At 47.9% G+C, this 13,277-nt stretch overlaps 1 protein-coding gene across 1 annotated transcript in view; it reads right to left on the bottom strand.

Moving 5' to 3' along the window:
• Positions 1-866: 866 nt before the first annotated feature.
• Positions 867-13,277, bottom strand: part of CAPN13 (calpain 13) — a 139,137-nt gene continuing 126,726 nt past the window's right edge. Inside the window, 3 exon segments of the mRNA XM_023732400.1 lie at positions 867-938; positions 2,286-2,347; positions 4,211-4,235. Of these exon segments, the coding sequence (XP_023588168.1) occupies positions 867-938; positions 2,286-2,347; positions 4,211-4,235 (159 nt within the window).

Genomic DNA, 13,277 nt, shown 5'->3' on the forward strand with positions numbered 1-13,277 from the left:
CTGTCTAAAACATGAGTGGCCAGGGCATGCTGGCCTAGGTTCCAGTCAGTCTCTAGGACGTGGAGGATGTTAACTTCCACCATGTAGCCTGAGCTTGTAGAGTGAGCTGATGCCTCCTAAGGAGGGGCACTCCCTGCTGACCAGGGGCGTGCTTCTGTGCACTGGGCCAAGCAAGGCACAACCTGCATGAAGCCCTGGAACCCGTCATCCTGAAGAGAGTGAGTGAGTTATGTTTTGTTCTTGTTTTTTGGTATAGCATGGGCATAGGGAAAGGAGATAGAATCCCACGATTGGGCCAACACTTGGGAGAAGATAAGGGCACAGCTGTGGAACCAGAGCAGAAATGGAGAGCTCAGGGGAGGCAGGAGGTCAGCCCAAGAGCATAACTCTTGGGGAGGGAATGGAACTTTCCGCAGGGAGTTTAAGCCGATCTTATCTTGTTCTTCAGGGCAGGGGAGGCCTGCTGATTTGAGGGTTATAAATAAACAGTGTAGTTATGTCTCAAAGATTAAATAATTTGCTCAGGCTCACAGAGCTGCCTGCCTGGCCCCTTTGTCTCCTGCCTGCTGCCCCCAAGGGCCTGCAGCTTCCCTGCTGCCTGTGACCACTCTCTGTTCTGGCTAAGGTAGGCCCATTTCTGCCTGGGATGCAGGGGCGGCCTCTCCCCAGTCCACCTGCCTCCCTGGCTCTTACTCCCCTGTCTCTCAAAAGATTGAGCCCCAAACCTCCTCGAGGCCCCACCTTGCATCTCTCCTCCACTCACACTGCTCCTTCTCTGAGCTGCAGGTCCTCGGGTCTCTCCCCAGCCAGAATTGTTGATGGGCTGGGAGGTGAGTTCTCACAGCAGCCCCAGACCTGCAAAGCCCTCAAGGGCTCTGTGGGCCCAGGAGCTGCCAGCCATTGTATCTCTCAGCCTCTGTCCCTCCGGGGTGCCACACCTGCAGAGGTGGGAGACCTGGGGGAGTGGGTGAGGAAGGCTGTGGTAATCACTGAGATGAAGGTGGGGTGGCAGGTAGATATTTCAGACCAACCATAGCTAACACTGATTGCTTGTCACTGCTTCAAGCAGCACATAAAATATATTATCTCAATAAATTCTCCCATCAACTGTATGAGGTAGGACTATTTTTAATCCCCACTTAAGACAGGAGGGGGTGTCCTGGTGGCACAGTGGTTAAGAGCTCCACTGCTAACCAAAAGGTCGGCAGTTCGAATCCACCAGCTGCTCCTTGGAAACCTTATGGGGCATTTCTACTCTGTCCTATAGGGTCGCTATGAGTCGGAATCCACTGGACTGCAGTGGGTTTGGTAAGAAGGAAGGAAATTGAGGCCCTGGCTTCAGACTCTGTATTTGCAAACAAGAGCATTGCTCTGGAGCCAGTCTGTGCCGAGAGGGGTGAGGGCGGGGTTTCTCTGCTCCTGGCCGGCTAGCCTGTATCCAGAGAAGGACAGGCACAGGCATAAGCCCCCCCACGTCTACTTTAATGTGAGACTTGTAGGAGCGAGGAAGAAGGTAGAAGCTGAGTAGACAAGCTGGTGGTCACAGGCGCGGTCCTACCCAGACCTGCTGGCTGACCAACCCCAGCAGGCGCACATGTGTGCACCCCCCGCCCCCACGTGCCTTCCCCAGGAATGTCTGGGGACTGAGGGGATTGGAAGCCATTATGTAGCAAATGCAATTGCCTAGAGGAATTCCGTAAAAAGAGATGATTTAGCTGAGGGGGGATTGGAGGACGTTTTCTGCAGATCACTTTTGGCTCCTGGCAGCTAAGATTACTTGGGGATTGGAAAAGGTCCTGCTGGATAAGGCAAAAAGTGACAATGAAACATTGGGGTTCTCAGAGCCTCTCCCGAGTGCAGGCAGCAGCCTCACCGCTGCGGTGGGGGCCTTGGCTGAGGGGCCACTCCCGAAGGCTGGGTCTGTGGGGGAAGAGCAGTTCCCGGGAGTCAGAGCCCTGGGCTCCAGTCCCTCCCCTCCGTGGGCTTCACTCTCCATCTCTGGCAGCTGAGGACCTGGAAGCCACCAGGAGGCCGCTTGGCACTGTGGGTGAGTGCTTGGGCTGGCACGGGTGAGACTGGGTTTGATTCCTGGCTCCGCTCCGTTCCTACCACCTGAGCACCCCCAACTCCGTTCCTCCCCTGCACGTTGGCGGTAACCTCATCTCCCTCATAAGACCCTTATAAGGATTAACATGAGGCGTTGTGTTAAGTGCTCCACGCAGTATGGTGAGAGTGCAATAAACAGCTGGGTGACTGTTGTCACCCCAGGCCCAGCCAGCACTCACCTTCTCGGAGGTGACAGACTGAGGAGGGCGAGGGTTCTGGATCCACGGCACTGTGCTGCCACCTGTAGGCCACAGGAAAGAGATAAAAACGACTGAAGACGGCGGTGGAAAATGTGGAGTGCTTACCCAGGCAACCATCCCAACACTTTACAGGGATTATCTCATTTAAGGAGGAGCTAGCTAGTATCTCATATTACATAAAGTGGTACTGTTATTTATGAGCTGCTGGTACGTGGCCAAGGAGCCCTGGTGGTACAATGGTTAAACGCTCGGCTGCTAACTGAAAGGCCAGCAGTTTGAACCCACTCAGCGGCTCCACAGGAGGAAAAGACCTGTTGATCTGCTCCCATAAAGATTACAGCCTAGGAAACCCTATGGGGACAGTTCTACTCTGTCACATGGGGTTGCTATGAGTTGGAATCAACTTGACGGCACACAACAACACAATAACAGCATGTGGCCAGAAACATCACTTGTATCATTTTACTTAATCTTTACAACAACCCTGACAGGCAGAAACTTATTCTCTCCACTGAATAGATATTGGATAGCAAAGTTAAGAAATGTTAAGTAACTTCCCAGGTAACATGGCAGGTAAAGGGCAGAGCTGGGGTTGGAACCAGGCCTGTTTGGAGCTAAAGCTCATGTTTGTTCCTCCACAATATGCAACTCCCCCAGAAAAGCTCTGGATCCTCTTACTGGCTCTTTGCCTGAGCTGGAGGGAGTCCGGCAGGGAGAGCTGGTATGACTGTGGACAGGTATGACTGTGTACAGGTATGACTGTGGACAGGTATGACCGTGGATAGGTATTACCGTGGACAGGTATGACTGTGGAGGGGAAAGTTAAGGAAAATCCAGAGTTGCAGTCCAAGAAGCATCCACTTTTGTCCCAGCTTCATGCTGACACCCCTTTGTAAGCAGACTGGAGATTGGTCAGCCCTGGACAGACAGAGGGCAGGGATAACGGCCCTGCATTCTTCAAGCTATCAAAGCACTTTCCAAAGAAGCACTCCATTCACAGAGTTTACAGAAATGTAGATTGAAAAGTCAAAGCCTGGGAGGAAACACACATCTCCAGGTACTGTGATTAAGGAGACATTTTTATTTTCATCTCAATTCTTTTCCTGTATGTTCCTAAAAATATCTCCTAGTGCATTAAACTACATCACGTAAAAAAATATATTATCACAGTTAGAAGGATCTTTTAGGATCGTCCAGCTCATAGTAAGCACTCAGTAGTAATGTATGCAGTGAAAGAAGGAAGGAAGGAGTCTGGTCTGGGGAAGCAAAGGCACAGAGATAGGGAGAGATTTTCCTAAGGTCACACAGCTCGCTACAAATTTGGACCTAAAATGCAGGCTTCCTGACACCGGCCTGTTCTCTGCCTATTCCACTGGTCAGTACACAGAAGGTGTGTAGGGTTGTGAGAGTGGAGGGCAGTGTTGTGGTGCCAGGTGCAGTCACTGGGGAGCAAGCAAGGACTTTTGAGTGACCTGGCCAGATTTATCCTTCTGTTGGCTGTGATAAGGTTTGTCTGGTAGAGAGGGAGAGAGAAGCTCATCTTCCAAATTCTAAGCCTGGCCTGAATTTAAAAGTCCCTGGGTGGTACAAACAGTCAACATGCTCAACTGCTAATTGAAAGGATGGAAGTTCAAGTCCACCCAGAGAGAAAGGGCTGGTGATCTACACCTCTGAAATCCTATGGAGCACAGTTCTACTCTGACACACATGGGGTCACCATGAGCCAGAATCAACCTAATAGCAATGGAGTTTTTTGTTTGTTTGTTTTGGGCCAAATTTGCTGTCCTATCTCCTGATTATTAACAAGGTTCTTTGAGGCAGTCTGGTCCTCAGTTCTTACACCTGTCCCCACAGCACACAGGGCTCCCTTTGGAGAGGAGGCAGGGATGGGAATGAGCACACACCTGTCCCCACACCACGCAGGGCTCCCTGTTGGAGAGAGGGCAGGGATGGACATGAGCATGCACCTGTCCCCTCACAACAGAGGGTTTCCTGTTGGAGCAGACGCAAGGATGGAGATAAGCACACACCTGTTTGGCTATCAGGGTCCTCACAGGTCTGTGCCATGCTCACAGGGCAGTCTCTCCCCAACCCTGCCATGTTCAGCTATGGTGGACCCAACTCTGTGCCAGAGACTGGGCTAGACCCTTTGCCCACATTATGTTATTTAACCCTCACATCTCCAAGAGGCAGTATTTTTATTTTATTGTATTTTATTTTTTATCTTTTTATTGTACTTAAGGTGAAGGCTTACAGAACAAATAGTTTCTCATGAAACAGAAGTACATATGTTGTTTTATGACATTGGTTAACAAACCCCACAACATATCAACCCTCTAACTTCTCAAACTCTTTATTTTTTTTTTGGTGAAAATACACATAGCCAAAGATACGCCATTTCAAAAATTTCTACATGCACAGTTCAGTGACACTGACTATGCTCTTCGAATTGTGCTGTTATTCTCACTTAAGATGAAGGCTTACAGAACAAAATAGTTTCACATTTAACAGTTACTACAAATGTTGCCCTATGACAATGGTTAACAATCTCACAACACATCAACAAGATCCTTACTCAACCTTGGGTTCCCTATCATCAGCTTCCTTGTCCCCTTCTGCTTTCTGGCCCTTGTCACTGGACTCCTGTACCTCATTAGTCTCATTTGGTTTTACGGGGCGGTCCATTCCCAGGCTGAATGGTGAACCTCGGAGGTAACTTCACCACTGAGCTAAAAGGGTGTCTGGGGGCCATACTCTCGGGGTTTCTCCAGTCTCCTTTAGGCCAGTAAATCTGGTCTTTTTATTTGTGAGTTAGAATTATGCTCTACATCCTTCTCCAGCTCGTTCCAGAACCCTCTGCTGTGATCCTGGTCAGAGCAGTCAGTGGTGGTAGCTGGGCACCATCTAGCTGTACTGGACTCAGGCCGGTGGAGGCCTTGGTAGCTGTGGACAGTTAGTCCTTCAGACTAATCTTTTCCTTGTATCCTGTTCTCTTCATTCTCCCTTGCTCCCGAAGGGATACAAGAGGCAGTATTTTTAGATGCCATTTCACAGAGGGGGAAACTTAGGCTCAGACGTTGTTATGGGTTGAATTGTGCCCTCCCCCAAACACGTGTTGAATCCCTGGTCCTTGTACCTGTGATTGTGATCTTTTTGGGAAATAGGGTTTTTCTTTTGTTATGGTAACGAGGTCCTAACAGTGTAGGGTGGATCCTAAACCTCATCACTTCTGAGTTATAAAAAGACCAGAATAGACACAGAGACACACATCGGGTAGGGGTCAGAGGCCACGTGAGGACCATCTGCAAGTCAAGGAACCAAGGAACACCCAGGGCTATTGGCAAGGAAGAAACAGACATGGCTGAGACCGATTTCAACTCTTGGCTTCCAGAACTGTAAGGAAATAAATTTATGTTCTCTAAAGCCACTACTTGTGGTATTTGTGTTACAGTAGCACGAGGTAACTAAGACAGATGGGTTAGGGCCGAGGCTCACAGCCCGCAGGTGGCAGGAATCAGAACCTCCATCTACCTGACTCTGTCCCAGGCCACATGGCATGTGCTGGCCACTGGAGATACACATGGCCAAAGTGGAGCTATTGCCTCTGAGGAGCTCATGGTCCTGTGGGCTCACAGATGCGCCTGTGCTAGCTTTTTCTTTGTATTCACAAGGCCTAGGACCCCCAACACTAACTGAGTTTTCTTGCATTTTGCACCATTTGGGCAGTGTGACAGGGAACAGTTTAAGCAGTTCTCATCCTTTTATCGGCTTAAACAGGCTGGCACTTGGAGCATTTCTGAATTTTCCCCCTTTCTGGGTATAATTTACAGGTGGCCCTTCCTGCAGTGACTCAGGAGACTGGATCAGATATTGTAACATTGATGGGGCCACAACTTCTAGTGGACTGCATTACAGTCCTGTAAAAAGGCACGATCCCAGGCTTCCCTCCAATCTCTGTCACTCTCATCTCCAGGTATCTGGGTGGCCCATGGCCTGGGCTCCGCATCCCCTTCTCCCCACAGGGGCAGTTCTGGAGCCTGCTCCGAGTTCTGGCTCCTGGCAGGCTGTGCTGGGTCAGCTCTTCCTGGCCTAGCCAGCCACTCTTGGGGGGAGCTTGGCTCCCCTCTTGTCAGAGCCCTGAGCCAGGAGCGGCTTCCCTTTCCCAAGGCCGTGTGGGAGCACGAGCACAGCTTTGGAGCATGACCAGCCACAGCTGAATTTCAATTCTGCCCCTTGTATCTGTGTGGTCTTGGGTAAGATGTCGGTTTCCTCATCTGACAGATGTGTTGTTTTTGTTAGCTGCCATCGAGTCAGCCCCTGACTCATGGTAACCCCATGTACAATGGAATGAAATACAGCCTGGTCTTGTACCATGTTCGTGATAGTTATGGATAGGACCGTTGTGATCCTAGGGTTTTCATTGGCTGATTTTTGGAAGTAGATCGCCAGGCCTTTTTTTCTAATCTGTCTTAATTTGGAAGCTCTGCTTAAACCTGATCAGCATCATAGCAACACCCAAGCCTCTACTGACAGATGGGTGGTAACTGTGCATGAGGTGCATTGGCCAGGAATCGAACCCAGGTCTCCCGCACGGAAGCCGAGAGTTCTACACCAAACCACCAGTGTTCCCTATCTGACAGATAGGACTGTTAAAACTTGCAAGAGGGTTTAAGGATTGGAGATAATGTAGGTGCATGGTAGGTATGCAAAAGCTGGTAGCTCTTATTCCTGGGCCAAATGGGATTACCCTGTGTCTTAGTTATCTAGTGCTGCTATAACAGAAACATCACAAGTGGATGGCTTTAACAAACAGAAGTTTATTCTCTCACAGTCTAGTAGGTTAGAAGTCCGAATCCATGGCACCAGCTCCAGGGGAAGGCTTTCTCTCTGTCAGCTCTGAAGGAAGGTCCTTGTCATCAATTTTTCTTCCGTCTAGAAGCTTCTCAGCACAGGGACCCCAGGTCTAAAGAACATGATCTGCTCCTGGCACTACTTTCTTGGTGAGATGAGGTCCCTCTGTCTTTCTGCTTGCTTCTCTCTTTTATATCTCAAAAGAAATTGACTCAAAATACAATCTAATCTTGTAGATTGAGTCCTAACTCATTAACATAACTGCCTCTAATCCTGCCTCATTAACATCATAGAGGTAGGATTTACAACACATAGGAAAATCACATCAGATGACAAAATGATGGACAATCAAACAATACTGGAAATCATGGCCTATCCAAGTTGGCACACGTTTTGGGGACACAATTCAATCTATAACACCCTGATATGCTCTAATCTTAAGTGCCACTAGTCCAAAAATATGCCTTAAGGGGCTGCCAGGCAAGAGGCTAGGGGGTCCTGGAGCCCCGGCCTCCAAATTTCCCTACCTGACAAATGGGAATCAATTTTGTCTTTTTAAGAACCATTACAACTTAATTACCCATAAAGCAGATCCATGTGCCCTATTTGATTTTCATTTTGGAAATACTGATCTTTCCATAGGGTAGCAGGCTGAGAGGAGCTTGTTAACATGATGTCCTTCCCCATTCCATTGAAGGCTGGGCAGCTCCTTACTCTCCACTTCTAGTCCAGTGGAGATTGACTCTGTGCCCTTGGGGTACATCAGAGACTTCTAGGCAGTTTGTTAATGCCCCCCAAATCTACTAAATTGGAATCTCTGGAGGTGAGCCTGGGAACCTCTATTTTCGCCAAACTCCCCCAGTGATTGTCGTTTGGGAATTGCCACCTTAGAGTACCCACAGGGAATCTGTCCTACTGTCTGTCTCTCCAAGGAGTAAAGATCCAATGCCAGGGAAGTTTCTGTGACTTAATACAGGAGAAGTCAGGGGATGGAGAGAACAAGACCTTACTGTCCTTTACCCTTTACAGAGAGAGGCATTGCTCTCTTGGTGTAGAAACACAGAATCTAGAGCCACACACAGCAGTTTAAAGACCAGCCTTGCTTAACTTTTAGTCTTTAGGGTTTCCCCAGCATTAAAATGGAAACGCTAATATCTATTTCAAAGAATTATGGCTGAGATTATATGGAATTCATGAGGGAAAGGAGTAACACAGGGCCTGGCACAGAGTAGATCTATTAATCTATTGCCTCTCAACTCCAAATCCTTTTTTGCCTACTTTGTGATACGGGACCTTGTAAAGGTTTCTCCTTGCCAGCTGGTGCAATGTTAGAATTTATCAATAGAGGGTGCTAGAGAGACACTGCAAGGTGCATCAGGGGAAGGACTCTTCTTCCAGTTCCAGTGTGCCTTTTTTTCTTCCTACAGAGTGACTGCCAGCAGCAAACAGTGAATTTCTATGGCACCCATCAGGGGGGCATCCAGCTGGCTGGCATCTTAGGGAACTTCTTCACCATCCGATGGGCTGCAGCCACACTGTGTCCAGTGAGGTTTGAATCACATCCTTGAGGGTGGGGTCCCTTCCAAGTTCTTAGTTCCTTCTTTGGGTAATCTCCCTCAGCCTTAGAGGTAAGAGCTGTTGCTTGCATTTACTATTCCTTCATTCCATTTTGTTGGAGTTGATTCTGACTCATAGCAACCCTATAGGATAGAGTAGAACTGCCGCATAGGGTTTCCTAGGCTGTAATCTTTACAGGAGCAGATTGTCAGGTCTTTTCTCCTGCAGATCTGCTGGTGGGTTTGAACTGCCAACCTTTTGGTTAGCAGCTGAGCACTGAACCGTTGCACCACCAGGGCTCCTTTTTATTCCTTAGAGTCCTCTTTTACTCTTCTAGAAGTTTTGCTAGTTAATACTTTTACTAGATAACAATTCTTTATATTAAATTTTTTCTATTCAGATTGCTGGTGTGATTTTTTTGTTCCCTAACTGGATGCTGACTGATACATAGTACCATGTTTTTATGCAAATAAAGCAGGCCTTCTGTGTTTGTTTGCCAACTGCACGCTCCCTCCTGGAAGTATTTTCCTAACTGCGCTATGTTAATTTTTTTTTTTTTCAACAGCAACATGTAAAAAAAGATTGGCATAGTGGTGCTTATGAAGATACTTTGCAGGGGGAGGGTGTGGTTGGCAAACAAACGTAGAAGGCGTGCTTTTTTGCGTAAAATATGGTATATATTCTAAGATCATAGTTCATTTGCTTTCTACCGTCAAAAAAGTATTTACATCATTTAATACACAGGAAAATACATACATCATGTAATGACAAAGGAAAATTACAACACATCACCAGAAACTGAGGGAACTCTAGAACTTACATCTCAAACCTAAAAGAATAACTTCCTTCTTCAAGGGGTTCCAGAGTGATACCACTGTATACTTTTGGGAGATGGTTTTGGGGAAGAGCCATGAGTCAACACAGCTTCATCTAGCATTTTGCAGAGCATACTGGCAAGTACCAGTACTCAGAGACTACACTTTGAGAATGACCAATAAACCAAAAGAACAAAACAAAACCTGTTGCTGCTCAGCAGATTCCAGCTGACCCTGTGGGACAGAGTAGAACTGTGCTCCACAGGGTTTCCAAGGCTGTAATCTTTCTCTCATGGAGCAGCTGGTGGGTTCAAACTGCTGACCTTTTGGTTAGCAGCCGAGCACTTAACTGTCGCGCCACCAGGGCACAGACCTCCAAATTAGCGATAAAGAATGTAATTCAAGAGGCAGAGAGCCCAGCTCTTCTAGGATAAAAATAATACGGGGCTCAGGAAAGACCCAACAACCCTAGCTACTGCCCTTAGCCATGCTGTAGGAGGGGAGCGCCTGTGCCCTGGTGAGGTGGTTCTGAAGCCTAGATTCAACTCCCTTTTCTGTCCTTTTGGGTCTGCGGGGTGTAATTATAGGGAGTAACATATCTTAAAAAGAATCCATCTGCACTGTCTTTTAGGGATATGGGGCAAGATTCTGATACCCAAAGTGGGCAAAACAAGGTGAACTAGCTCCCCAACTGAAAGTTAGCTCAACAAGGGTTCCTTCTGGCTAGTTTTGTTATGCTTCCCCCCTCGGCAGCTGGCAGCTGGGATGGACACATGCCTTGGCATGGGCCATCTGCAGTGAGTGGCCTGGCTGTGTGGTCCTGCCTCATAGCTGCCTGGAGGTGGGAGGGTGGACAAGGACGTGCATGATCACATGGGCAGGACCCGAGAGCCCCAGCACAGAGCGCTGGGCTACTCCTTCTCAGTATCCTGCCCAGCTTGTGGGCCTAGAGCCCCTGACTATAAACCATATTCATGACAGAGTCTCAGAGAACATGGGAGCTGGAAGGGTAGGACTTAGGGGCCAGGCCAACCCCATTGGAAGAAGCTGACTGTATTGGTTTCCTGTGGCTGCCATAACGAGTTATCACAAACTGTTGGCTTAAAACAACAGACATTGGTTTTCTCACAGCTTTGGAGACCAGAAGTCCTAAGTCAAGGTGTCAGCAGGGCCATGCTCCATCTGAAGGCTCTGGGAAACAATCCTCCCTTGCTTATTGCAGCTTCCTGGGGCCCCAGGTATTCCTTGGCTTGTGGCAGCACCACTCCAATCTCTGCCTCCGTCCACACACAGTTGTCTTCTCCCCGTGGGTCTCTGTATGTCCTCTCCTCTTCTCATAAGGTCCACCCTAATTCCAGGATGATTGCAGCACAAGATCCTTGACTAATTACATCTGTAGAGACCCTATTTCCAAATAAAGCCACATTCTGAGGTTACCAGTAGACATGAATTTTGGGTACCACTCTTCAACCCACTACACTGACTAAACTCGAACAGAGAGGCAATTGTAAAACTGGGGTGACAGCCTAGGGTCCTGCATTTGCTTTGCTCACACTGCGGGTTGATACTGTCAGTTCAGCCACAGGGAGAGCAGGGGTTCTTTTTTCTGGCCGTTAAATAATAATAGAAAGACTCTTGGCGACCACATGTGTGTCAAGGTAGAACTGTGCTCCTTAGAGTTTTCAATGATTGATTTTTCAGAAATAGATTACCAGACATTTCTTCTGTGGTGCCTCTGGGTGGACTCGAACTTCCAGCCTTTTGGTTAGCAGCTGAATGCATTAACCATTTGCACCACCCAGGGACACGTGGCTGTTAAATACTATCCTTAAGTGATGGCTGCAGATTAAAACCTGTTAGGACTAGACTCCCCAAGTTTGTGAGGCGGAAGGGACCATTGTTGTTGTGTGTGTCGAGTCAATTCCGACTCATAGTTGCCCCATGTGTCAGAGTAGAACTGCCTCACAGGGTTTTTTGGCTGTAATCTTTACGGAAGCAGATCTTCAGGTCTTTCTCCCGCAGAGCCACTGAGTGGGTTAGGACTGCCAACCTTTCGGTTAGCGGCCCAACACTTTTTTTTTCTTTTTAGAAAAGGAAGTTGAGAAAAAGAAGACCATTCCACAAGGAAACACAGCAGGACTTGGACCTTAGACTTCAGAATCCTTGCCCAGTGCTCTGTCCACTCCACCATGCTCCCTGTCTTTACACCATTCTCTTAACATTTATTGAGCACTTACTGTATGCTATTTTCATTTCTTTGTGGCTGAACACAGTTGGTAACTTTTGGTTACCAAAAGGTGACATGGCATGTCAGAGACCAGACCAGGATGGCTGAAAAACCAAAGCTGGGGTTAGTTTCCTTCCCTTTGGTCAAGAGGACTTGCCAAGATCATACACTCTCTATGCAAAAAATAGCAGAAGCGAGACCAGGATTCAGACAAAGATGATGGGGCAATTCCTCAGATTTGGCAGCTTGAGTGGTGATGTTCAGGCCAGGCCGGCTGGAGGCGCCACATTCTGAGGCCCACACTGAACGCTTGAATAGAAAGGAATCTTTGGAAGGTGGATTATTTGCAGCAACAGTTGTAACCACCAGGGGGCAGTGTTTTACCACATCCTGCTTGATCAAAAGCCTAGTCTCCAAGCGCTAAAGAAAGTAAATCTTTTTAGGGTAGAGAGGGTTGTTTAAAATAAGAATCCAAGTGTGAAAAAGGGAAAGATCTATCAGACTGGACTCGAAATTGGTCTCTCAGAGACGGTCCCTTTTTCGTCTTGCTGACAGCACCGGTGCACACTTTCTGATATATATGACACAGCTGTGAAGCTGGAGAATGATGTTTCTGTGTCCAACATCCTTTCAAATGGCTCTTCATCTGTGGCCTAGAGCTGTTCTGGGCCTTGGCAGCCCTCTGGGGCCTTTGGTAGTCTCACAAAGAATGGCCTTGAATCTGGTTAGAGATGCCCCAGCCCCAGGCCAGTCCACCTTCCCCTCCTCTGTCCTCTACCAGGCTGCAAAGTTGGGCTCAATAACCCATTCTGCATCCATCTTCTCATATACAGGCATCACCTACTTTGCTGCATCCTAGTGCTGCTGCTGAACTCATTATTGACCATTCTTTTGGGATATTCTAAGCACTTTTGGCTTGGCTAACCTGTTGCCACAGAGTCAATTCCGACTCATAGTGACCCTATGACAGAGTAGAACTGCCCCATAGGGTTTCCAAGGAGTGGCTGGTGGATTTGGACTGCTGATCTTTTGGTTAGCAGCCAAGCTCTTAACCACTGGCTTGGTTGGGGGCTGGTTAATCGACAGCCTTGTCAGAGTGATGGATTCTTCTAGGATTATTGCTTTATTTCCTTGTTTAGAGGTAAAAATCAACCTGGACATCAGTTCTCTGGGAGCTGAAGGAAAGGGGAAAAGGGATTGGTAGGAAGACAAAAAAACCCCACCAAACCCGTGGCCATCGAGTCGATTCTGACTCATAGCAACCCTATAGGACAGAGTAGAACTGCCCCATAGAGTTTCCAAGGAGTGCCTGGTGGATTCGAACTGCCAACCTTTTGGTTAGCAGACGTAGCTCTTAACCACTGTGCCACCAGGGCTCCTAGTAAAGTACAGCGTCAGTGAAAATGAGGAAAACCCTTATTGAGATGGGTTGACACAATAGCCGCAACAATGGACTCAAACATACCAATGGTCATGAAGACGGAGCAGGACAGACATTTCCTTCTGTTATACACAAGTATA

The sequence above is a fragment of the Trichechus manatus genome, unplaced genomic scaffold, assembly GCF_000243295.1.
Source record: "Trichechus manatus latirostris isolate Lorelei unplaced genomic scaffold, TriManLat1.0 scaffold00052, whole genome shotgun sequence".
Lineage (NCBI taxonomy): Eukaryota > Metazoa > Chordata > Mammalia > Sirenia > Trichechidae > Trichechus > Trichechus manatus.